General features: G+C 41.2%; 1 protein-coding gene across 1 annotated transcript in view; it reads left to right on the top strand.

Moving 5' to 3' along the window:
* The first annotated feature begins 2605 nt into the window (after positions 1-2605).
* Positions 2606-26000, top strand: part of adamts9 (ADAM metallopeptidase with thrombospondin type 1 motif, 9) — a 56089-nt gene continuing 32694 nt past the window's right edge. Inside the window, exons 1-23 of the mRNA XM_033625551.2 lie at positions 2606-2996; positions 3316-3710; positions 5492-5654; positions 7790-8127; positions 9280-9363; positions 9458-9582; positions 9872-9912; positions 10053-10158; positions 12038-12184; positions 12922-13063; positions 13740-13844; positions 14862-15007; positions 15417-15598; positions 15748-15884; positions 16768-16885; positions 17425-17520; positions 19216-19382; positions 19599-19728; positions 21777-21903; positions 22005-22215; positions 22337-22501; positions 23276-23437; positions 25175-25294. Coding sequence (XP_033481442.2) covers positions 2900-2996; positions 3316-3710; positions 5492-5654; positions 7790-8127; positions 9280-9363; positions 9458-9582; positions 9872-9912; positions 10053-10158; positions 12038-12184; positions 12922-13063; positions 13740-13844; positions 14862-15007; positions 15417-15598; positions 15748-15884; positions 16768-16885; positions 17425-17520; positions 19216-19382; positions 19599-19728; positions 21777-21903; positions 22005-22215; positions 22337-22501; positions 23276-23437; positions 25175-25294 — 3504 coding nt within the window. The 5' untranslated portion in view covers positions 2606-2899. The remainder of the gene's footprint in view (positions 2997-3315; positions 3711-5491; positions 5655-7789; positions 8128-9279; positions 9364-9457; positions 9583-9871; positions 9913-10052; positions 10159-12037; positions 12185-12921; positions 13064-13739; positions 13845-14861; positions 15008-15416; positions 15599-15747; positions 15885-16767; positions 16886-17424; positions 17521-19215; positions 19383-19598; positions 19729-21776; positions 21904-22004; positions 22216-22336; positions 22502-23275; positions 23438-25174; positions 25295-26000) is intronic.

The raw sequence follows: 26000 nt of genomic DNA, 5'->3' as shown, positions 1-26000 counted from the left end.
TTATTGCAGAGTGGTTACCATTAACCACTAAGTGACCTGCTGCCTTGTACTATTATAGTGTTATATGTCTGTATAGGTTCATCTCATTCATCCAGGTAATAGCCTACAACTTCCAGCCAAAATGAGTTATGCACTCGCTGTTTAACCAAACTGCTCTTCATTTGTGTTTGAGCTCAACTGTTATTTAAGCGTCCATAAGTGGGGAATAAATGATTTAACTGCTGTAGACTGAACTATGGGACTATAAGGGTTTGAAACTGTAAAATTAGTTGCAGTCTATGTTGTAGCTTTTGATGTAGGAGGGTAGACTGCTGCAATACAGTGTCTGGCCACTAGTGGCAGCACTGACCTTACTATTGCTGAACAGTGATCGAGAGAATCCCGCGCCATCTTTGATTTAACATCCGCCTTTTCTGTCAGCCACTCTGTACACCTGTACACAAATTGTAAGTCAGTAGACTTCTGTCAGCTTTCTGGTGAGTTATTATTATTGTCTTCTTCCTGTAACCACTGAGTGACCAAAATGTTTGTTTTCTGTGATACAGTAAGGTTATGATAGGTCTAGGTAGCTAAATTGTCAGTAACTGAAAGGTTGCTAAGCTAAAATTAGCAACTTTCTAATGTGTCTCAGCATGTCTTTCTAAAGTAGGTCAGTTTCATTAAGCCCACTTTAACCTAAAGGACTTTCTGGCAGCCTATATTGCAATTTTGCCCTCCCAGCATCTTCATGTTGTGTAATGTTACAAAACAGAGTAACGTTAATCTTTTAAGTGGTCAAGAAGTGTGAAATGTCATGTTAGACAGTGGCTAACGTTAGCCTAAAAAGATGCTAACGGTCAGACAAAGTCAAAGTATAGAACTAAATGACTTTAAAAATATTTATTTTAACTTTAACTTTACACCAGAACAGGTTTCAATGATAAAAACTAATAAGTGTATCTCAGGTAACATTAAACTTAAGGATTAGGATATAGTTACAGTCACAGTAACAAGTGGTTGTAGCTAGGTTAAGAGTTAAGGTTGTAAGTTAGCTGTTACTGGGTTGAAATCTTTGATAATCACCAAATAATTGAATTTACACAAAAATATGTCAGATATTTGATTTACTCAAGTGGTTATTTTATTTACTGATGTATTGTATCTTACTGTATTTTTTAAAATATATTTACAAGGTATTAAATTTGATATATTGCCCCACATTCTTGAAATTTAATGTAATTTTAGTTCGTCATAGCAGGAAAAGCACAGATGCAAATAATTACGTTAATTGATGGCTGTGTTCCGTTTAGGTTTCTCAGTTCCAGGGTCCAGATCCTGTTAATGCTCACTCGCTAGCTTGGCTCACAGGAGGACCTTATTGCAATAGAGTCATTAACAGTACTAGTTGCACCTGTGCTTTTCCTGATGTGACAAATCTAAATGTCTGTTGCTTAGTATTCTATGGCCCACCCCCATTAGATAGGCTAAGTCATATTTCCATTGTGCCTGAGCATGTATATAATTAATCAGGGTTTTAAAAAAATATAACTATTTATTGGCCAATGGCCATTGATATATATCACCAACACACAACAGTATCTTTTTTATTTATTTATATATTTATTTTTTATAACTGATACCACAATGTGTACTGAGCGGGACATTTTGCAGTTGAAAATTAAACTCAGTGGTCCCTGGTGGACAAACTATGTGATGGTGACACTGTTGTGAAAATACCTCAAACAAATTTTTGTCCTGTTGGGATGTCATAGCCAGTACAATTATACTGATATCTCTGTAATGAGCTAATAGGCAGTTTATTGGTCTGGCTCTAGCGTGTATGCCTATTTAAAATACATTAGAAAAAAACTGCAGAACAAGTTGTTTATTCTGTCTGTAGCTCTGTGTCTATGTGTATTGGGGGGTTTTCATGAATGAGGCAAGAGGCAGACTGGATAGCCCCCTCTTTGATCCTCCACATAACAAAGGCACCTACAAAGGCTTCCATGCAGCCTGTAGCATTGTTCTGCTGAGACTATAGCTCATAAAAGCGTTACCATTATCCCTACACAATACCTTTTCCAGCACCTACTTAAGACCTCAAATCACTACTGTATGTGGCCACGCTGCTTGCCAGTTTGCATTTTGTCACTCTATGATCCCATGAATGTCTAAGTATACAGCCATGCCCAGATTATCTTGCTTGTGGCCCCAGGGCAGGCATTTCCTATATGGGCCCCACCTCACTGTCATGGTCACCAATCTGCTCTGCACACTATGCGACTGTCCACCCCTCTAAAACCTGGTTAGCCCAAAGCCGTTGAAAGTATGTGAGCATGTCAGTATTTTTATAGCAGTCAAATATACAGCAGAATCACCCCATAAATGTATGTACTTCATGGGGTCAGTTCATTGAAACACTTCATGGTCACTGTAGTGTCCTGAGTATGGATCCTGTACAGGCTGGTGTTAACTTAGACTTGTACAACAGCCCCAAAGCACTTGTGAACAACCCAGTCATCGATCATATCACATCATCCAAAGTTGACACATGTGACCACTTGTGTCACTACAGTATATAACGGGAGTGGCTTCACTGTAGCACCAGTGTACCTTGCCTGGCTGATCCCGCCCCTAGCTGGGGAGAAAGCTGGTGCACAGGCTTGCAGCGGAGCCCATCGCAGTTGACTGTTTGAGCAGCCCACCCCTCTCTCTGCAGTATGCATGTTTGCCAGGGACTCGCGTTCACGTCCCTGCAGTGTACTTCACCGGCCAGAGACCATCTACTGAAGAGTCGAGGATAGGCCTAATAAAATTGGATGTGGCAGACGGACCAGAGGCGGAAAGCCCGGAGTGACCGGAGGAATACAGTATTACTACAGGAATACAGGCTGCCGCTCTCCTCTGAACGTGGACAATCATGCATGTGCTCTTCTGGGGCTTGGGGTTCCTACTATTCCCTGATTTCTTGAATGTAGTCGCATCTACGGGGAAATTGCTTTTGAATTCAAGCACAGGTAAAGTATGCCGCTCTGACAACCCCTGCGTTTTCCCCTCATGGAGTTATTTTCTAACACTGAGGGGCAGAGAATGAATGAGTTTTGAATTCAGCCATGCACATGACTTGCAGCGCTTTCTAGATACCTAAAGTTCACTGACTGATTATCATTTCTTCGCAGTGCTGTTAAAAACAACAGGTTTTTCAGGAAAGAAGACACTGATATGTAAATTATAATCTATCGATGAACACATCTGGGCTCTCTGATTTGTACTGATGCCATTGGACTGCTACTTAATCCTTAATTGCATTGTTGTTCTTCTGCCTTTATTCCGCAGTAAAAGAGGAGATCGGCGCTTATGAGATTGTAACACCGGTGCGAGTGAATGAAGCCGGTGACAAGTTTCCAACCAGTGTGCACTTCAAGAGGAAAAGACGAAGTTTGGACGAGAGCACCGGCAATACTACGGATCACTGGGCCTCGCCAAATATTCACTACAGGATATCTGCTTTCGGACAGCATTATCACCTCAACCTCACGCTGGATTCGGGATTTATCGCACCTCTCTACACTGTGACAGTACTTGGAGTGCCCCGAGGAGATAACATAACGGATTTTGCAACAGACGGGGAGGTGGAGGAGGAGGACACGGAATTAAGGCACTGCTTCTATAAAGGACTTGTAAATGCACAAGCAGAACACGCCGCGGTCATCAGTTTGTGCTCCGGACTGGTGAGTTTTTACGCACGGTTAGACTCGTCGTGCATGTGATGACTTTACGACCGGGTGTTTTACTTTTCCACCATGGGTATCTAGGGCCATTATTGCTTATACAAGAGTCGTAAAGCTGCCTCACCATTAGCTCAGAGGAAAATCAGTTTTGTAAACACATTGTCAGTGCAAACTTTGCGCGCAACCTGATTTTTGTATCGATCGTGCAATTATCATACTTAACATACATTATTGTGCGTGTAAACATGTGTTGGTGTTTAGGAGAGAATTTAAAACGGCCTATAACCCAGTAAAGAAAAAAAGTTGTATAAACTTATTGGTCACAGTGAGGTGAAGCTTAAGCTTATTTAAAAAATACTTTAAGAAAAAAACAGTGCTTGACTTGTTAAATCCTTTATTTGTAGTAGTAATCTGTCGTGGGGTGCTTCCAGGGACTAAGTAACTGTCAAAAAAGTTAACAACTGTGCTGACATGAAAGAGTCCCCAGTTATCTGCCTATAGTCACGTTTAATGAACACACTCTAAATCTTACTTCCATGCCTCTCTCGTCTCCCGTTTGTCGGTGACGTCTTTACGCACGCTAGTACAGCGGGAGTACGGGTGGTACCGACGTCATCACAAATTGGTCCCACTCCCAGGCTTGCTGAAGCATGAGCTTTGGAGTGGAGCAAAAGTGCAGTCCGAGTTTATACATAAAAGCCACAATGAGGTGACAGATATGAGTAAGTGGGCAATATCTTCCCAAATGACAAATCAAATTAAAAATGCTCTGAATGCTCTGTGGAGAGCTTTGGGGAGTTGAACTGACATTTATGGAGCATATCTTAATATTTATTCAAGACCTCTGAGGGCACATTTGTTCTAAAACAGGCAATACTGCTGATGGCCTCAATCTCTGTACATCCTAATGTGATACTTGTTTTCTTGCAGGGAATCTTGTAGGGGGAATCTCTTTTGCTTTGCCAATTCTCCAGGTCAATCAAAGTGCAGGTCCTAGCATAGTAATGGGAAGAGTGTTTTGCTCAAGGGAATGGAAAGAAGGAAGGAAGCTTCTCCTTGTGCCCTCTTGCTGAAGAACAATCTACCCTGAGGCACATTTTAGCACATGCAGAAGATTTTCTTGTTTTTCTAATGATAATCTTTTTCATACTTCATTGTCAAGAATTACAAATATGACTTGTGCCAAACATAAGTTTCCAAACTTGAATCAGCCTCCAGGGCTGCCACGATGATTCTCCACAGCCAATAAGCAACAAGTGAAATGTGCTTGGGTTGACATGTGCCTTATCTGGAGCATCATAGACCTCCAAGTTAGGCAGTCACACTAAACGTGCCATGTGAAATACACAGAACAAGGCTTTCAACAAGCTTGCCAAGAGGCTACAGTCTGACTGTTTTCCTGATATCCATCACAGGTCTCACTCCAATTTCCCTCCTGTTTTGAGACCATTCTTACTTGCATGCAGATTCGCTTATTTCACCTTTTTATGAATGCCTTTGGGTCTCCGCATTGCTTATTTTCTCTAATCAATAGTAAATGAGCCACATTCCACTGTTGCTTGTTATGAATAATTTGTAAGTAAAACATACATTGGGTTAGAGTGTTAAGGAGGTTCACTGATTTGCAAAAATATCTTTGAATTAGATATTTCTCTTGGTCCTGTCTGTGTAGATTTTATGCGTTCTCACTATGTTTGTGTATGTCATTGCCGTAAAAGCAAAAGTGTTTACAGAAAATGGATGAGTGGAGTCTAACTGGTGTGTTTCTTTCTGCCATCCAGCTTGGCACTTTCAGGTCTCCACAAGGGGAATATTTTGTGGAGCCCCTACACAGCTATCAAGGAGAACACTATGAAGAGGAACACACAAAACCTCATATTGTATACAGGAAGAGTGCACCCAAGAAACAGACATCTGGGGAGGACTCAGCTTGTGACACTTCAGGTATAGTGTACTACGTGATGGGTATGCGTGCATGCACGTTACACTGATAAGTCATTACGAATGTACACACACATACAGAAAGCACAAACATACACAGATGCAGACTTAATGCATCTACAAGTACACTTGCAAACACCAACATGCACAACTACTGTATGTGCAACCAGTGTTAATCCAGACCTCACCACTGAGGTGGCCAATCAGCAGAATTAAATATCTGCTCCTGTCAGCTGTCACCCAGTGTCTCCTTTCTAGCTAACCAGCACACTGCTGCTTGTGAGCACAAACCTCCTCAGGGCTTTATGTGTAAAAAACAGACAACAGCAAAAAAGTGTGTGTGTGGTTGGTTCATGTGCTTTCAAGTGCTGTCATGGGATACGTGTGGATTGTGTGTAGAGAATCGGCTATTTGTGTGTCTGTATGTGCATGCATTATGTGACTTTTAAATTGGTTCCCACGGACGTAAGCAGGCGTTATCATTGCATTATCCTCACGTCTACACTATCAGCTGTAACAGGAACGCATTACGTAATAGTAACTGAGCTTATTGAGCAATTGCTGTAATTGTATCACGATACTGTAGAATCATATGGAGCTTATCTGGTTAAAACAAGGAAAACCTTTTGAGTGTGTGTCTGGATACTGAGGTTGATTTTAAAATGCAAAGATTCAAGTGAAAGAAAATGGCTCTGCAGAGCTGGATACTTCACTGTCATCCAAGTCACAGAAAAATGGAACAAAAAAGGAAGGATGGGAAATGAAGGGAAAGGGAGATTGTAATTGAATGAATAGCACACTGTGGTTAACCATTCAATTGTTCTGTGCTAGGCTACACATTGTGATATATATGGTAATGAAATGGCATCATGAGTAGGCTACAAATAGAAATGAACGATGGAATTAATGTCAGTGTATGGTGTGAAACTATCTCAGCTGACATATCATGTCATAGCCTGCACAGCACAGTGCCTGCAGCTGCAGCACAGTAGTGAGGACGCTTTCCAACTCTCACACAGGAAAAATCATTTGGAAGTTCACCCTTGTATCATTCCATCTCAGTTTACTGGCTGAACTTCCTGTTGACTCTTGTACTTCCTCCTCCTCTTTGATAAGAAAGTTGGGTAGACCCACTGCCATGAACGTGCAGTGTAAACTGTATAGTAGAACAGTCATGCCACTTGAAACTATCACACGATAAAACTTAGAAAATAAATCTAGAAATATTTTCTCTTTGTCTGCTGGACAGCTTTCTGCAGATGTTTGGTTTCACTGTGTATATAGCTGTTTGTGTGTGTGTGTGTGTGTGTGCGTGCGTGCGCTCTTGTGCTTTGTATTTTGTGTGTTTTTCTTTTGGTCAGCTCTGTAATACAGTATGTGTATGTATGTGTGTGATACCATAGCCTGGAGGAACGTAAATTTGACTAAGAGCCATTTGTGGCCAAGAATAATTCATCCTTGCACAAAGTTCCGTTGTTACCTTGTAAGTTTTGAAGTAGAGCAAATTGTTCTTTTTTGATCATAAATCATGCAAACTGAAAGCAGAGCCACTAATGTGATACAGTCCAGCTTACTGTTATTTAGGTGGTGATGCATTGCTGGTGGTCTAGGAAGGGTGATCTGCATGTGATGAGGAAGCAGAAAAAAGACTGGCATTCAGCAGTTTTGTTGCCATGTCATGATTAAAATCAGAATTAATTCCCCTCAGTGCTAAGAGGTTTTACTGCCCACTTGTTGAACTGCCTTCTTTTGGTGTGTGCACTGCAGTTTGTGTTCCATTTTTTTATGGCTGGGTGCCAGGTTTACCTAGTCTGAACTCTTTGCCCTCATCTCTCCCCTCTCCTGAAAGAGTCGGGAGAGGAGAAAAAAAGGCATTCCAGGCAGCGTTCATTTGTCAACCCACTCTTTGAGCAACAATAAACAAAAGAGAGAAAAAGGCAGCAACTTATTTTAACAATACTGACTTCCAGACAGCCAACTTACCTCATTTATCTCCACCTTTAAAGACCACCATGACACACTGTCACAACAAACTTTGATTCATACCTTGTCTGTTTTTCTGATTGAATGTATTTCCCATCATCCCTTCATCGTTGTATATTTACACATGCTCCATTCCCTCTGACTTCTCTCTCTAGGGCACAAACACAGACACAAGAGACACAAGCTTAAGAGAAGGCCAGTGGCCGGGGTGACCACTGTGTCCAATGCAGCCCCTGTGGTCAGCGCCGGTATATTCAGTGCTGTGGAGTCACTGGGTGCCAGCCTGGCCAGCAATGCTTTGCTCAGATCAGAGAGCGGCAGTGCTAGCGCTAGACCATCAAATGATAGCAGCGGTGACTCAGGACCTCACAGGAGATCAAAGCGCTTCCTCTCCTACCCGCGCTTTGTTGAAGTCATGCTGGTGGCCGACAGCAAAATGGTGGAGCATCACGGCAGCAACCTACAGCACTACATACTCACACTAATGTCCATCGTAAGTTCCGCTCTGTCTTCATGACTGTGAGTAGAGAATGTTTGGTTGGTAGAGGCGGTTGGCTGGGAGATGGAAGTGTTTTTATGTGTGTGTGTATACTAGGCACATATATGGCCAGAAAGTAGCCACATGTGTGCATGTTTGTGCAATAAATGTATGTACCTGTTCTGCTGTGCTGCAAGTCAGTCAGTCGGCCTTTGGAGGAGGGCCATGGGAGGGAAAAGGGCAGCTTAGGGCAGGGGTAAACACCACTTTCAAACGGCCAGGGGGAAGAGAGGGCAGCTTGAGGTAGAACCTGCCTGACAGCTTTGATGAATGTTAAAAATAAGCTCAGGTATGTCACATAGACCGCATACTCTCGGCCACTTCAAATACCAGCTTCCGCAGGCGTCTGGGGCCGACAGTCCTCAGGGGGAGGCTTAGATGACCTATATTCTGTTCTTGGCAAAGCTTGCCTTCTCCACAGGGGCTCAGGCCATTATCAACTTGATCTTCCAATCAACCAAATTCCCCAGTACTTGCTTGAAAGTGCAGGAAGGCAGTCCATGACAGAGTTACCAGTAAATAAAATGTGTCACACTTCACCTGGATTGGAGGAGTACTTCACCCACAAAATGATCACTTGCATATTAGTTAGTCACCACATGTTATGTTGAAATTGTGAACAAAACTTTGTTTTTCTTGCATGCTTCCACAGTGAATGAAGAATCCAAAAACAGTGAAAATTCAAAAAGGGGATAACATTTAACAAGAGTAAAACCATTTCAAAACATGTGTTTGCATACTCTCACACAACTTGTGCAGTATTTATCCAGCTGTATGCTCAGTACTTCCCACACACGTGCATTTTCCCTAAAACCCAATATATAAAACAGTTGGATTATGCTGCTTGGGGTTTGTGAGAGTTTGTTAATGGATGTTTTGATATAGTTGTGCCGTTGCTAAATGTGGTCCGTATGACTTCTTAAATTTATCAAGAATGTCCACCTTTTTTGAATTTTTTTTGTTTGAATTCAACACAACATGGAGTAACTGATATACAAATAATTTTTTTGTGGGTGAAATATTGATTTAAATTAATGAAAATACTGTAAGATATTGATCCTGATATTAAAACTAGGATTGAGCTCATGTTCTGTTTGCTTTATTCAGGTATCATCCATCTACAAGGACCCCAGCATCGGCAACCTGATCAACATTGTAATTGTAAAATTAGTCATAATAAACAACGAGCAGGTAAGACTGCAAACTTTAAATCTCCATACTTACACTCTTAGAAGAAGAAGCATGTGGTGTGTGTATTTATCAGTTTATCTGTGTGTGTCCTCAGGATGGTCCAGTCATTTCATTTAATGCACAGACCACTTTAAAGAACTTCTGCATTTGGCAGCAGAGCCAGAACATCCTGGATGATAACCACCATTCCCATCACGACACTGCCATCCTAATTACCAGGTGCAAGAAAAATGTGAAGTTATCATATTCTTTGCTGAATACACTTTGAACAGGTTTTTAGGTCTTTCACACAGCCAAGTGTCCCATGAGCCAAATTACATTGTACTAAGTATAAATTATCGGAGAACCAGCTGCATCAAAGAGATACATTAAATGGGGTCCAGATGCCTGATGAATCGAGCTGCTGTTAAAAAATTAACCTAAATAAGAAGGATCCCCTTAAGGTTGGGGAAGTGTTCTTTTGTACTATGCCACTGACTGTGACTCATCATCTGTGTCTTCACCACAGGCAGGACATCTGCAGAGCAAGGGATAAGTGTGACACCTTAGGTAAGTGGATTTGCTTTTATATGTGCTGATAAACTTGCAACCTTTAACTAATATAAACTGTACTTTATATGTCACTGGTGGAATGATCATGAGGGAAAGTTGGTCAAACTGAATTGAGCCTCTTTCTCCCCGTTTTAAAGGACTTGCAGAGTTGGGGACGGTGTGTGATCCATACAGGAGTTGCAGCATCAGCGAGGACAATGGACTCAGCACTGCATTCACCATTGCCCATGAACTTGGCCATGTGTAAGCACAGCATGCTTCAACTGATTGTTTACCTTAAGTGCTGTCATTACTCCTAGTTAAGTGAAAGTTTTGGCTCCAGTGAGACATTGGTAGAGCTTCAGAAGTCTTTCTAGGAACCCACACATGCCTACCAACAGATGGGGATCAAGGAGTCTTGCGTGTTTGAACAACACAACAGCTGTACATTCCTTTATTGTTTTCCCAGTAATTTCTGATGCTTTGGTGTGTTTCTGATCATATCTCCTATTTTTTGCCTGCCTTTAATTTGGAGAGGAAAAGGAAAAGACAGTTTGTAAACTGGATTCTTACGCGTTCGAATTTACCAAAGGATTGTGTGGTTTTTGCGGCCGCTAAACCTGCACAGATAAAACAAAAAGAGTTCTCAAAGCACCCTCAAAGGGTGAAATGGACCTCAAACTGCTCTGCCAAGTAAATAGGACCACGGTGCTCCTGTGCTATTTGTATGTATTTTAGGTAATATGCATACAGTTGGTGCAAAATTGTCCATTTTCTATGCAAATAAGCCTCATTGCACAAACAGTCCAATTCACAAAGATCTGCACTAAAGAGCCACATACAGTTACAGTGAAATTATTTATGTCTTCAGAGAGTTGGTGGTAACTGAAGCACACTGGCAGACTGGGATATTAAATCTCAAATACAGTTTCTTTCTGTCACGTTTAAATTCCCTAAAGTTTTGAACAATGGCTATGCACCTCGTTAGTCAGAACCTGTAGCTCGCAGTCTTAAAATTTCAGTTTTCTATTATCTCTGTCATTGTTCTTCTGCCTGTGTTTTTGGTGCAAAGGCAGCATTTATACTTTACCACATAGATAATTGCAGTCAGACACAAAAAGGGCAAATTGCACTCAGCTGCAAAACTTTTTGGGCATATTTGGGCTGTAATAGAACAATGGGACCTTGAGATGCGACTGATAATGGTTATGAGTGATGTGTAATTCATGGTACTATCAGAGGCCGCAATCTAGTCTTTAAATTTGCCTCTCAGAATTAAGGTCAAACTGTCCAACATCCTGACTCAGCAGTGGGATTACAGTGGAGACTGTTACAGACCTTAACAGCCCTCATCATATCTTACGAATGCTACGACTAACCACGAAACAAAAGGTGGGATTGTTCAATTCCACGTTTATCCGCGTCAAGTGGTGACAACATACTTGACGCCTGCTTAGCCCCAGAGCTCAGTGTTATATGGTACCTGTCAGGTAGGGGGCTGAGTAGCTCAGAGGGAGGGCGGCGGGCAGGTTGGTGCTGTACGTATCCACCTCCTGTCGGGATCTTACTTGCTCACCCAGCAGGAGCCTGATTGCTTCTTTTATACTCACTGTGCCCTGACTTTCATATCTAAATTCTTCCTCTATCTTATAACCAAGTGTTCATATAATTTAATATTGTGCTAGTTTCATTCCAAACTCCCCACAAGCTGGAAATACAAATGCTCTGAATCATTTTCAGCTGTAACTGTGAACGGGTTTCCTAAAGCCAATATCACAGTGACAGCGGAAATATAGAATCAATGTTTAGATTTAAAACATGTGCTCGAGCAACTGAAACACACTGAAGCACAAAACAACTAACATTTTTCAATTGGAGTCTTATCGATGTTGGTTTGGCGCAATACTAACATATTAAAACTTTAAAGTCCCAGTCAGAAGTAATATAGAGGCTTTCATCACCATGAAACTGGCTTTTGTTACATTAATCTTTGCCAAACATTGCTCTTATGCAGCAGTACATCTGTGTGATATAAACTCTAACCAACAGAATCATTACTAGAAGAAGGAAAGAACTTCCCTTTTGATGTAACATATTTTATGATACCTTAACACAATGATACCTTTTTGTGTGCTCTCTGTAGGTTCAACATGCCTCATGACGACAGTAACAAGTGTAAGGAGGATGGAGTTAAGATTCAGCAACATGTGATGGCTCCTACACTTAACTACAACACAAACCCTTGGATGTGGTCCAAGTGTAGCAGGAAGTACATCACAGAGTTCCTCGAGTATGTCCTACTTTTTTCTTTAGGATTGTTATAAACATGCATGTAGATTATGTTTTTTTCTGTTTCTACTAAGTTTCTGAACTCAAACAGCCTGAAATCAAATAGGATATGCAAAGTAGTAAAGCCAAGTCAAATAACTGTACACTTTAACTTTATATTTTTGTCTAAAGTCATTTTTATTTTAAGCCTCTGGCCAAATATTCTACTGTACTTTTAAAACCGTATCACAGAGATTTCACAGAAATGTTTCCTTAAACCTACAAACACACACACAGTGTGCAGTGTACACTGTATGCAGTTTTTTCCACTTTCAGCAGCAACAGTCAAATGTTTAGGCCTAAATACAAATAAACTGTCATCATTTCTCAGGGCTGTTGCAGCCTCTAGTCTCTTCTCTCCCTAAGGCTCCTCATCCTGCTGAGCAACACCAGGAACTCCTACTGTAGGGAAGAGTAAAAGGGATAGTATCTGGCAACTAACCAAAATCCCTTTCTATACCCCCTACTATCCAGAGTTCTCCCTACATCCCCAACTCTTGAGATCACCACCACTTACTACATATAGCTGAATACAAACAGAAACCCGTCAAGATACTGAGCAAGCTGTGTTTACAGTAGGGGTTCTATATATGTACAGAAAAATGACCTCTCCGGCTGTACTGAGTGTGTTTTCTGTCTGTTTGTGTCTCTTGTTTCTCCCTTTTTTCTTTAAGTCATTTTATTTTTATTTCTTAATAGCACAGGATATGGTGAGTGCTTGCTCGACGAGCCCGTTTCTAGGCCGTACAGTCTCTCGCAGCAGCTGCCTGGACGGATATACAATGTCAATAAACAGTGCGAATTGATATTTGGGCCAGGAACGCAGGTGTGCCCTTATATGGTAAGCGGAGTCAGTGCACGAATCTAAACTGTCATGTTGCACATGTTGGTCTCTGAGGGAAGCCTCTTGTGTTATGATCATGTGCTCAGCTGAATTTAAAGCTTTTCAAGTCACTCGCTCTGTTTAACTACATACTGATTGTTCTTTCTGAGATACAAGCAAACAAAAACAAATTTTATTAATTAATTTAATTTAATTAATAATTTAATTTAAATTAATTTTATTAACATGTAAAGCGTGATCTCTCAGTGCCCATAAATTCTGTTAAGACACGAAAATGAGAGGGGGTTGAATCTGGCATGAATCATCACATCAAACCACCCAGATGTCTTGTTGAACTTTAAATGAATACTACAGAAATGTCTCCAAAATAGGTGTAACACCCTTAAGCAGTGTGGAATAGTTCTCTTGGCTTGTGTTTTCTGGCCAGACAGTAAGGTGTAGAGAGCCACTGACTGAGACACATCTGGCTAATGAGATGGCTGATACAGCAAAGCTAGTGTATAGAGTCACCTTCTGGCATAATGTTTTATAATATGCAATAAATTGCACGTCTGCCAACTCGGGTCCATATATTAAGAGTTTCTCTAAAGTGATGCTACTCGTATGACATTTACGTGCCCTGTCTTTTCCTGTAAATGTCTCATGGTTAACACTGTGTGTGTGTGTTTCTCAGACTCAGTGTCGGAGGCTGTGGTGCACCAGTCCAGAGGGTGCCCAACGGGGCTGCAGGACTCAGCACATGCCGTGGGCAGATGGCACTGACTGCTCCCCTGGAAAGGTAAGTGTCATGTGGAAATGAAGACAGATGCTTAGAGCAGGGTGCTATTTATCTGGAAGTATCTGGAAGAAAAATTTAATACTTTAAGTATTTTTCTGATAATAAAAATGAGTTAGGAGCAAGAAGTAAGAAATCAAACTGTGTTTTATTAAAAGTTGTAATTTTTTAATGCTCCACGGAATTGCCAAAATTTATCCATTATTACTCATATGTTTCTGTGTTATGATCTGACAATTCTCGCCGCATTTCCTTGTTTTGATCTTACAACTTTTCCACTGACTCATGACCATAAAATTGTTCACAGGCGTTGTGTGCAAAATAACAAAAGAAAACAAGTTTCTAAACACGTCCCAAGAATTTACTCACCATCGACACATGTATAAACTCTAGCAATTGAACATGGCTCTCATGCAAGTAGGTGACATGAAGTTGTGAGTGATGGAGTTTTCTCTCTGGGCGACTGTCTTGGTGCAGCTTTTAATTAGGACTTTCTCACTAACCCCTTGCTTCCTGCCACTAAGACTGAGAGAACATAAAAGCGACATGAAGTCCAACGACACTCAGATACACACACATGTTGAAACCTTTTCATGTTTACACCAACCTCTCATCCCATGCCATGCCGGGCACCAGACTAAACACTTAAGCTGGAGTCTCTTTGTTAAACAGTGTAAGATTATCCTCCTGTTATGAGCTGAGATATATTTATTGACTGTGTGCGTGATGTTTCCTTGTCTTCTGTCCAGCAAGATCCAGCCATGGAATATCTTTTCAGTTCCTATTTTTTCCATTTGCATCACTGTATAATTTCTCCCAGATTAGCATCAAAGCAACGGAGAGCAGATAGATGTGTTGCCAATTCTATGGATAAGATTTCATATGCTCACTCTGGCTGTTCCTCTCCCTCTTTCCTCCTCTTCCTTTTCTTTCACCCGTTTACCTCATTTTTCTCCCTCTGCTCCTATTCTTGCACGTTCATTCATCTGACTTTTTTCTTTTCTGTTTCTCTCACTGCAGCACTGCAAACACGGCCTGTGTATAGCCAAAGAGCACGATGCCACACCTGTGGAGGGGGCATGGGGAGTTTGGAGCCCTTTCGGTACCTGTTCGCGGACATGCGGCGGGGGCATCAAGATCGCCGTGCGTGAATGCAACCGACCCGTGTGAGCAGTCCCTCTCTTTGTAGTCATGCATGCCTACTGGACCTTGTCTCCATCTTAGCTGCCAAAGTCAATGTTCCATAGATCAAGCCTCCTTAAGGGAATTCTTTCCATAGCGAGTGTTCATCAGGACAGGCCCTCTGATGGCAGATCTTGCAGGGTTGTTTCCTGGTAAATAAAGAGATCCCACAAGTATCTTTGAATGTTGCCTTTCATCCGAGATTAAAAGACAGATTAAGGATGAGAATGACTTTGAACCTGAAAACAACACCAAAGGCATACTCTAGGTGTGCGGTGGTGAGCAATGGGGTGAAAGGGAGAATGGGCAGATAGATGAATGTTGCATAAGGTTAAAATATTTGCTAAATTAAACTAATGATTGGTTCCTTCACTTCCTCGATCTTGCTTCCAGGCCCAGGAATGGAGGAATGTATTGCGTGGGTCGCCGAATGAAGTTTCGTTCCTGTAATTCTGAGCCCTGCTCCAAGCAGAAGAAGGACTTCAGGGAGGAGCAATGTGCGGCTTTTGATGGCAGGCACTTCAACATCAACGGTCTACCTCCTAATGTTCGCTGGGTGCCCAAGTACAGCGGAAGTAAGAATCCTTTTTTTTGTTTAGCCAATGCATCCTGCTCGCTTTTTTTTGTCAATCTTGTCTTATTGGCGCATAGTAGACATGATGCAAGTTTGACATTGACATCTATTTATATTAAGTGTGTGTCTCTGTCTCTATTCCTTTGTCAGTCCTGATGAAGGACAGGTGTAAGCTGTTCTGCAGGGTGGCAGGCAGCACGGCCTACTATCAGCTCAGGGACAGGGTCATTGATGGCACGCCATGCGGACCTGATACCAACGACATCTGTGTCCAGGGCCTATGCAGGGTGAGGTTCCTAACTCTTATTAACTCTACAACACTCAGCCGCATGGTTCAAATGCATGTGTATAGCTAATTCTGTTATCATAACAAATGGTGAGCATTCTTCACAGTTACTGTGTGATGTGAATATAATCCATTTTCAAAAAGCTTTTCAATCCTTTGCCAAACCAGAGTGTGTTTGTTTCCTCAGACCTGTGACAGATAGATTTTTAGTTTGAAAGCTTGATTACTAACATACCGCACACATCAATATGCTTGAAAGAAGCAGTGGGTTGCTTTGTGTACACTCTAAACCACACACAGTGTTTTGGTTAGATTGTGGTTCGGTAAGTTCTCTTCCTGGCCTTGGCAAGTGGATTTTGATCCATGCTGTGGTACTAAGGCTAAGCTCTCCATCCTTTACAGAAAATCGAAAATTTATCTTGCTAAAACCAGTTACAAGCAGAGCTCATGCCATTTCCTAGTGTGGTGTTTTAAAGGAAATTTATTTCAGATGGGCGTCAGTGAAAATGGCAATAACTCAGTAAGTCCTTATGTAAGCATTTAAGGGTCACTGGGTTTGATTTTTTTCTTTCATAATCAGTATTTCATCAGGAAATAAAAAATAAAAGCCAACTAGAGAGCCATTTATCTGACATGTAAATACTGCAGTGTTGATCTTTTGCCAAGCAACTGGAATTAAAGAGTGTTAGCTGAAAAAAGTCTTTATTTTGTTTTGGAAATTCGGTCTTACTCTCTTTTATCCCCCATCTAATCTTCTATCTTGCTTTTCATCTTCTCTTTCACTTTTTCCTCCTTTTCCCCTTCTCTACTGCTACCATTTATATTACTCCTGACATTTTCTTATTTCATATTTCATCCCTCCCTTCTACCTCTTTACTGCGCAGCAAGCGGGCTGTGACCATGTATTGAACTCCAAAGCCAGGAGGGACAAGTGTGGCGTGTGCGGAGGTGACAACTCTTCCTGCAAAACTGTGGCAGGCACCTTCAACATCGTCCGCTATGGTGAGCTACAGCCTCTTTTATTACGCTATCATTTCACTTTCAGCAAGTATAGAAGACAGCAGCTCTTGTTATATTGCTTTAACACATTTTTATATGAGCTTAGTTGTCACAGTAAGTTTCACTGAGAGTGGGGCTCACTTTATATCATAGGCACTGACTGGTTATGTCAAAAATATTGATTTATTGATACACATTGATTCTGAATATTTCAAACAGTTTCAAATTTAGCATTACTCATTTTCCACAGTATTAGTACACTGGTACTAGCTGCGTGTTCTTGCTGTCTCCTCTTGTTAATGTTAACTAACCAACGACCGAAGTTGTCATTGTCATGTTATAGCCTTATTATAAATATATTTTAATTAAAACTTTCAAATTGAAGGCCCTCACTGTCAAGTTTTTTCTCATGGTGTCAAAGATGGTATTGAATATCACATTTTAGGGTATTATATCAAAGTTAAAAATTTCAGTATCACAACAACACTAGCACAGACCTCAGTCTACTAATGATCTAAACACACCGCTTTTGCTATTTGCAGGCTATAATGAAGTTGTGCGAATACCCAGTGGTGCTACAAATATAGATGTACGTCAACACAGCTACTCAGGGAAACCGGAGGATGACAACTACCTCGGTAAGACATCCAACATTTTCATTCATTCATTCATTATCCGTAACCCGTTATCCTCATTCAACATTTTGTTTAAAAGAAACTGCTGTTAATATGTTCACTGTGTTTCCACATTTCCATACATACATCCATTTCTAAAGCAGTGTGCTTCTGAGTGCTTCGGTGTTTTGTCTCTGCCTGCCAGTATATGTTATTGAAGGTGTACAGCTTTTACTATAAGGTCATGTACTGCAGACCTAAGGAGTTGGCATATAGTATGCATGCTAAAACGTTAATGAGCCAGAACTAGGCCTGTGGGTGCCATTCCAGCAAGGTCAGATAGTTTATAAGTATTTGCGTCTCGTGTGTGTGTGCAGCTGTATATTTTCCTTGGTTTTGTGAATGCATGTCTGTCTGTACCATATGCCTGTTTGGATATGGATGCTTTGTCAGCCATTAGTGTACATGTCATGTTGGCATGAGCATGCTAATACTTGAGCTCACATAGCCCTCTGGCTATCATTCCATCAAGGTCAACAAATATGTGTCTGTATGTTTAGCGTGTATTTCTGCATACTGCTGTTTTTTGTTTAGTTTTTTCTTTTAATCATCAGCGTTTTTGTGTTTGCCATTTGTACTCGATTATATGCCACCACATAAACTTATGAACATGGTTTTTCAGTTGTCGCCCCTTATTGTGTGTGTATATTTGTCTGAATTTGTTTATGGCACAGTTATTAGGGGCCCAAAGTGGAGATGATTTTGCCGGAATGAGGGCCGCTCTCCACGGTCACATTAGTGTAATGTGTGAAATGGCGAGGAAAGTAAAGGCAGGAAATTAGCTCCATAATCGCATTAGGGTGAATGAGTGCAGCAGACTGGCTGTTGAACAGAGCAGGATGCCCCTGGATGGGACTTTTACAGGAACAGATGATTATTTCACCCCAAAAAGACTTTACTGCTGTCTACTGTATGTGCCTTACTGTAAATGAAAACATGAGCCATGGTCTTTTTAAGCAGCCCTGTCACATGTAATTGTGTACTTTCACTTGTTTCTCTCCTCAGAATGATCAATTGCACAAATCATTTTACTTTCTTCATTTTTTCTTTAGTTATTATGTGTCAATTATGTAAGGCTGAACCAAATGTCATTTTTTATATATTCAAAGTTTTTATTGAGGTTTTGAAATTAAGATTCGAATGTCTGTCATCATGTTTCCACTCATCACTCTTAAAAGATATTTTAAAAATCTGAATACATAGAAAATTCTCGATTGGAATAAAGTGTTTCATCATTTTTATTACATCAACTTTATTTAATGACTATAACTTGTCACTTTCATCAAGATAAATACATTTAGGCAGCAGGCTAATCTGATAAGGGCATAAAATAATGATGAAATAATAAACACGCCCTTAGGCTTTTAGAAACATTATGCTACAACACAACAATCCTATGCAGCCACCACTGGAATCTAATTTTTATAAAAGTATAATATTAGTGGTATTAGCATAGCCTAATCTTTATCTGTACATGTGTAGAAAAACTGGGTTTAAACAGAATGAATGAATATGCAAAAAGCTATGCAGCATTAGAAATCTGAAAGCCTTAAACTATTCAGTGCAGCCCTACACTTAAGCAAGGATAATTCAATCTTACATTCTGTCACTCTGTCTCTGTGGGATCAAGCACAGTAAGTGTTTTCTGTCTCTCTGCAGCCATATCAAATAGCCGTGGAGAGTTCCTGCTTAATGGAGAGTTTGTGGTCAGCATGTTCAAAAGGGAAATCAAAGTAGGAAATGCCATCATCGAGTACAGTGGTTCTGACCATGTCATTGAGAGGATCAACTGTACTGACCGCATCGAGGAGGAGATCATTGTCCAGGTAAATTGTCCTTGTCATGATAGCTTAGTGTGCCATGCAGAATATGCAGAGCTAGACTGATTTAGAAGCAGTGTCATGAGTGAAACTTGTGCCACTTAAACTTAAATACATCTACAGGCTTGACCTCTTAAAGCATTTTTTTTTTTACTTGATTTGTATGATCTATGATGTTTAAAACTCATAATCTTATTGTATTTTAATGCATATCGTCCGCAGGTGCTGTCTGTGGGGAACCTTTACAACCCAGATGTCAGGTACTCCTTCAACATCCCCATAGAAGACAAACCTCAGCAGTTCTTCTGGGATGCCTATGGGCCCTGGCAGGAGTGCAGCCGCCTGTGCCAAGGTGAGGGGGAGGCACAAGGGGTTGGCACAGCGAGATGATGGGAGTGGTCAATGATAAATGGTGTGGTGAGAGTAAAGACGAGATGGAACAGCGAGAGGAGACATGGGAACCACTGAGCCTGAGGCACAGGAGAGAGGATTGTCTGGCTAAACTTGACAGCTTCATGCTAGACATAAACGGTTTGGAACAAGTGATTAAAGTTTGACCTCATAGTATGCTGGGTCAGATTATTTTCTTTGACATGACCTTGGATATGTTGGAGTATGTAGGCGTGCAGAGGCGGATCGCAGGTAAACTCTAAAACCTGTGTGTAATGACTCAAACACTTTGTCTGAGAATTTCGTTCTCCACTTTTTGACACTGCGCTGCTTCAACAACCAACAGTAAATTCCAAAGAGAAACCAATGAGTTCACACAGCAGGATAAACAGATAACATGTAAAGCCCTCAGCACCTTTCGATTTTCCAATTTATGCGGCCTTTCTGGCAGTCTGGAGCACACGAAGCTCTCACAGCACTGAGCTGCAAAACTTTGTAACATGAGGTACTGATAGAGAATCTATTTCCTGCAGTCACATGAGGTTTAAATCTCTCTCCCCTGCACAGTCGGTGCACTGTGATTCAAAGCAGGGATGTCAACACAAGAGCCAAGGTGAAGCAAACACACTGCTGCTGGTAGTCATTGCGATCCTATCATGATCTATAATGTACTTGAATGAGCTGTTGCACTGGCTGAGACAACTACTTGTAGGTCTTACAGAAGCTGAGGTCAGGCAGTGGAAGGTAGTGGGGTTTTGTTTGAGGATGAAGTTACAAAACCTTGGACTGCAACTCATAAATTTTTACACAGTCACTCATGCCTTTCTCATCAAACAACATACAAATGGAGCAAAATACATTTCTTTATTTAAAACCTAAATATACAAGTTTTCCTTAAAGGGGTTCTTCACCCCCCCCCCAACTGATCATTTGTTTTTCAAATACTCACCCACTGTTATGTTAAATTTTGTGAAGAAAACTTTGTGTGTTTGCATGCTTCCATGGTGAATGAAAAATCCCAAAACAGAGAAAATGCTTAACGGACTGAAGTCATAGCGACCGCGTTGAACAACAGCAAAACTATATCAAAACATCCGTTCACAAAATCTTACACAACTCATGCAGTATAACCTAAGTCTCATTGATGCAGTTGTATGCACAGTGCTTCCCAAAAATCATCTTCCTATAAACAGTGCAGGCACACTACTTGTCAGTACATGAGACTGTTAAAGTGTTTAAAAGGTCCAGTGTGTAGGATTTAGTAGCATCTAGCAGTGAGGCTGCAAAACTGAAACTTCTCCCATGTGCCGAGCATGTAGGAGAACTACGGTTTCAGACAGGAAAACGCAAATTGCCCCATCTAGAGCCAGTGTTCGATTTGACTGTTTTGGGCTATTGTTGAAACAACATGGTGGACTCCATGGAAGAGGACCTGCTCTGTATGTAGATATAAACAGCTCATTCTATGGTAACAAAAACACCATGATTCCTAATTTTAGGTGATTGTAAACTGATTAGTATGATTATTATATACAATTTCTGCCAATATATTTCCCTAAATCCCACACACTTGACCTTTAAATATTGCGGTTTTAGCAGAAATGCACGTTTGGGAAGTAATGAGCCTACAATTGAATAAATGAGACTTGGATTTTGCTGCCAGAGTTGTGTGAGAGTTTGTAAACAGATGTTTTGATATAGTTTTGTTGTTGTTGTACATGTCCTCCTTTTACTCCAATTCATCATGAATTTTCCCAGTTTTTGGATTCTTTGTTTACTGTGGTGGAATGCAAAAATTCAGTGTAACACAGGGTGAGTAATTGATATACAATTGATCATTGGGAAGGGGCAGAAGTATTCCTTTATATCATTAATGGTGGAGCTAACAAGAGATGGTAATCTCTGCAATGTTTCAGTATTTGGCATATGGTGCTTAAGAATTCAAGAGAAACCTTGACTTTACTTTTTAGATTTTTTTAATTCCAAACTTGCATCATCATGTCTTCACAGGAGAGCGCAAGCGGAAGATTCTGTGTAGCAGAGAGTCAGACAGGGTGGTGGTGTCGGACCAGAGGTGTCACGGTACAGCCAGACCTGCTGTCATCACTGAGCCCTGTAACACTGAATGTGAACTCAGGTTTGTACAGTTCAAACTTCTTTTAGTACCTGTATGAACCAAACAATAACTTTTTTGTCTCACGTCACTGACAAGGATTTCCCCTACCACCCACAATGCAGGTGGCATGTTGCTCGTAAGAGTGAGTGCACAGCTCAGTGCGGCCTGGGATATCGTACCCTGGAAATATACTGTGCCAAAATCAGCCGTGCAGATGGTAAAACGCAGAAGGTTGATGACCGCTACTGTAGCGGTCAGCGCAAACCTGATGACAAGGAAGGTTGCCATGGAGACTGTAACCCGGGTGGCTGGGAGTACTCGCCTTGGACAGAGGTAAGATTGTTGTAGGCAGCGTGGGGTTTGTGTGTGAGCATAATCCAGATGTTTATCAAAGTTTATCACAGGTTGTGTATACGTGTTTACACTCACTTATGTTCAAACACTTGTGCTGCAGTGCTCCAAGAGCTGCGGTGGAGGCACCCGCCGTCGAGGGGCAGTGTGTCGAAAGGCAGCCGAGGCTGGCGGTGATGAGAGCAAATGCAGTCAAAGGGACAAGATGACCGTCCAACCCTGCAATGAATTCCTCTGTCCACAGTGGAAGACTGGCGACTGGTCTGAGGTCAGTTCAGCTCTTATTGTGCTCTCTTGCCCTCAAAGGAAGAACAATCTGATATTTACTGCTCACATAAAGGAGATTGAGGAGATGATAGCATATACACTTCATGTTTACATTAAAATGTTCCTTTTTAATTTACAATCACATACATAAAAAAAACATCTGAAGAGGAATGAAGGCTATGTCATCTGTTTCTGTTAAAGCATACATTTACATGTGGCTTGTGCATATATATTTATTTGTGAAGAAGACTTCCTGCTGTTTATGAAGCTGTGTTTAGTCAATGTAAAGAAAAAACTTTAAATATAGTAGTTTTAAGCCAGCAAAGTTCTGGGTCAAATGTAAAATCCCAGTGTTGATTGTGCATGTCTCAGCTTTGGAAGACTTACTCCCCTCCTTCCAGTATAGTGAGTGTTGGGAAATCGCTGATTGCAGGGTGAGATTGTACTTAACTGCTGTACAGTTTATACATTGTAGCGAGGAGCTTGCAAAGCTTTGGGCCTCATTCCAGGAATATTTCAGATCTCCCATGTGGTGCTGATAAATACAAACATATACACTGCACTGTACTCAAACATAAATAGACACCCTGGCCCCGTCTTTTGGTCCCTTCAAACCGTTTTTTGTTCTAAATCTGCATATCCTGCTTTTCACAACACCAAATGATCTTCATCTGTCGTGAACTGGACTTCCAGCAGCCTCAATGCCTGACAGTAACCAGTGTTCATGTAATATACTGTATATGTATCTCTAAAACCTGAAATGCTTTCCTTTCAGTGCCTGGTGACATGCGGGAAAGGCTATAAGCACCGTCAGACGTGGTGTCAGTTTGGTGAGGACCGTTTAGATGACCGCTTTTGTGGCTCATCTAAACCTGAATCGGTGCAGACATGCCAGCAGCAGGAGTGTGCCTCTTGGCAGGTTGGACCATGGGGACAAGTGAGTGTTAACAATAGTGTATAGCACACACAGTGATCAAAAAAATAATTTGTGGGGAACAAGGGTATGTACTAATGCCGGGGTATAGCAGATGAACAAATCCAGGGGCATACCTACTTTTAAGGTATACTATACAGGATTTTCCTAAAAAAAAAAAATAATGTAAAGACTCTTACAGAATTGAACTCTCTCAATCATCACTTATGACCCACTAGAAGTTTGTGGCAGTGTATTTATCTGTAGAGACTCTGCACAGTGGGCGGATAAGGTCAGAACAGTCTAAACGTAGGCTGGTGTAAAATGATTAAAACCTGGAGCATTGATGAGGTCTGGAGTTTTCGGTTCTGCTATTGGTACCTCAGGAGTCGGGATTTTTTGTTGGAAGTAAGGTTTATTGAGCAATTAATATCAGCTTCGCTAACAAGCATGACATAAATCTGCAGAAATGCAGTTCTCAAATGTTTAGCTAGCAGCCCTCCATCCTTGTGTACTGCAAGTAATGCTAGCTATGCCATACAGAGTTTGTTATGTTATAAGTTAGAACAAGGAAAAGGATAATAAATGAGAGCTCATCACTTCGCTAATTGTTTAGCTACAAATGTCCCTGAACCTGGGGTTGGCTTTCAGTTTCGCAGTTAGTGACAATTCCTGCATTGTACACATTTTAAGGATGTTAATTAAACCATTTATATTCCAGAGTAGGTGAAACAGCAGATCGTCTATGTTGGAAATTGCACTGTTAGTCTTATAGAGACATCAGGTGCTCTTTTCTAACATTGGTCTGTTAATCTCATAAAATGAAATAATCTGAATCATACAGTGCAATACTGTACTATACATCTGTGCTTGATTTGAGTCTTATATCAGGAAATTTTTAATTTTTTTAATTGAAGGCTAATTCAGATATCTTGATCCACAGCCACTGCTTTCATATATATGTATAGAAGTCTGCCCAGTTGATGGGAAGCAGCACAGAGGCTGACGTTTATAATTACTGTTGCGTCTCTGGTGAATTCCCCTCTGATGTAAACCGAGGGGAGGACACAGATAAGCTAAGCTCATCATTTAGCACTGTCCCTTTTTCTTTTGCCTGTTTATACACAGAGCACATCCTGCCAAAGTACATAAACAAAGGCTATTGATGATGTGGGTGGGCGTGTTCTCTTACAAAAGAATTATATAGAGCTATGCATACAGTATATAGTGTCAGTGTGTGCAGGCTCAGTCTCATTTGTGTGTGTGCACAGAGAACAGAACACCCAAAAATTTGAGATATTTTTGTGCCCCCCATCAGAGGATGTGCGCACGTTAAGGTATATTTGAAGTCGTTAAATGAAGCGTGATCAAATGGTTGTTGAAGTTGCCGCCACACAAGTTTGACCCTGTTTCACTAGAGGCAGTGAGGCAGAAGAGAGCGTGGGGTAGTATCCTCTGACTTGGCTACAGTGGAAAGAAGACAAGTGCAATGTATATGAGCAAATAGGCTCCTCATGTATTTGATCTTGAGAGTCTTATCTGCTTCAAGCTCTGATCTTGGGATATTTGTCAGAAGAGTGGAGGGGTAAAAGAATCCTTTTTATTTGCCAACCCTGGTTTACGGTTCTTTTTATTTGTTTGTGTGTGGGAGTTGCTGTTTTGGCTCAGATGAACTGTCTGTTTTTTGCTTGCCGTTTTCTCTTTGGCTCAGTGTTGCTAATGTTCCCCCCACCACTCCTTTTTTTCCCTCTTTGAACCCAGTGCACTACCTCATGTGGGCCAGGCTACCAGATGCGAGCGGTGAAGTGTGTAGTTGGCTCTTATGGTGCTGTCATGGATGACACTGAATGTAATGCTGCCACCCGGCCCACTGACACCCAGGTAAGGGGGGCATTCTCTTCCTTCTCTCCTTGCATCTTTTCTCCCTCTCTAACACCTTTCCTCTGCTTCTCACAACTGTCCACAATCTCTTTACCTACTCCTCACTTTTAGAGCAACAGTTGTTACATGACTGAGTCTCTAACTGATTCATGCTGTGAGGAGAGAGGGAAGCATCTACGTTCATGCACACTGACACTCAAAACACACACAGACAAACACACATTTCATTTCCACCTGGTCTCAATAAAGCTCTGTTGTCTGATCTAGTCTGGACTAGAGGGAAAGACAGAGGGGGAGGTTATACCAACCTCACTATCCATACATTGAGACACACAACTCTGAGACAGAATCTCCCAAAAGAAAGCCCAAATGTTTTACAGTGTTGTTCTGCGGAACGCTCTTATCTTCATTATGTAAGAGACACTAAAGTCTGGCAGAGGGTATGTGTGTCTCTCTTCAAAGTATTTGCTCTTAGTTTGAATCTTGCCTATACCTTCACTTTAAAACATCCCATAGTTGTACTAAAGACCTAGTTGCTCTAGTTGGAAAAGGATTTTACAGTTTAAAAAAGTTTGCTCCTATATACTCTACCCACTGGTTATGCAGGCTGAGAAAGGGTTTACATGTGGAGTGGTTTTTGATGTCTAACTGTGCTAGTGCACCCGTTTGTTAAGTGTTACACACACACACACAAAGAGACACAGGA

This window comes from Epinephelus lanceolatus, chromosome 1 (genome assembly GCF_041903045.1).
Source record: "Epinephelus lanceolatus isolate andai-2023 chromosome 1, ASM4190304v1, whole genome shotgun sequence".
Lineage (NCBI taxonomy): Eukaryota > Metazoa > Chordata > Actinopteri > Perciformes > Serranidae > Epinephelus > Epinephelus lanceolatus.
This window is presented reverse-complemented; position numbering and strand designations above follow the sequence as displayed.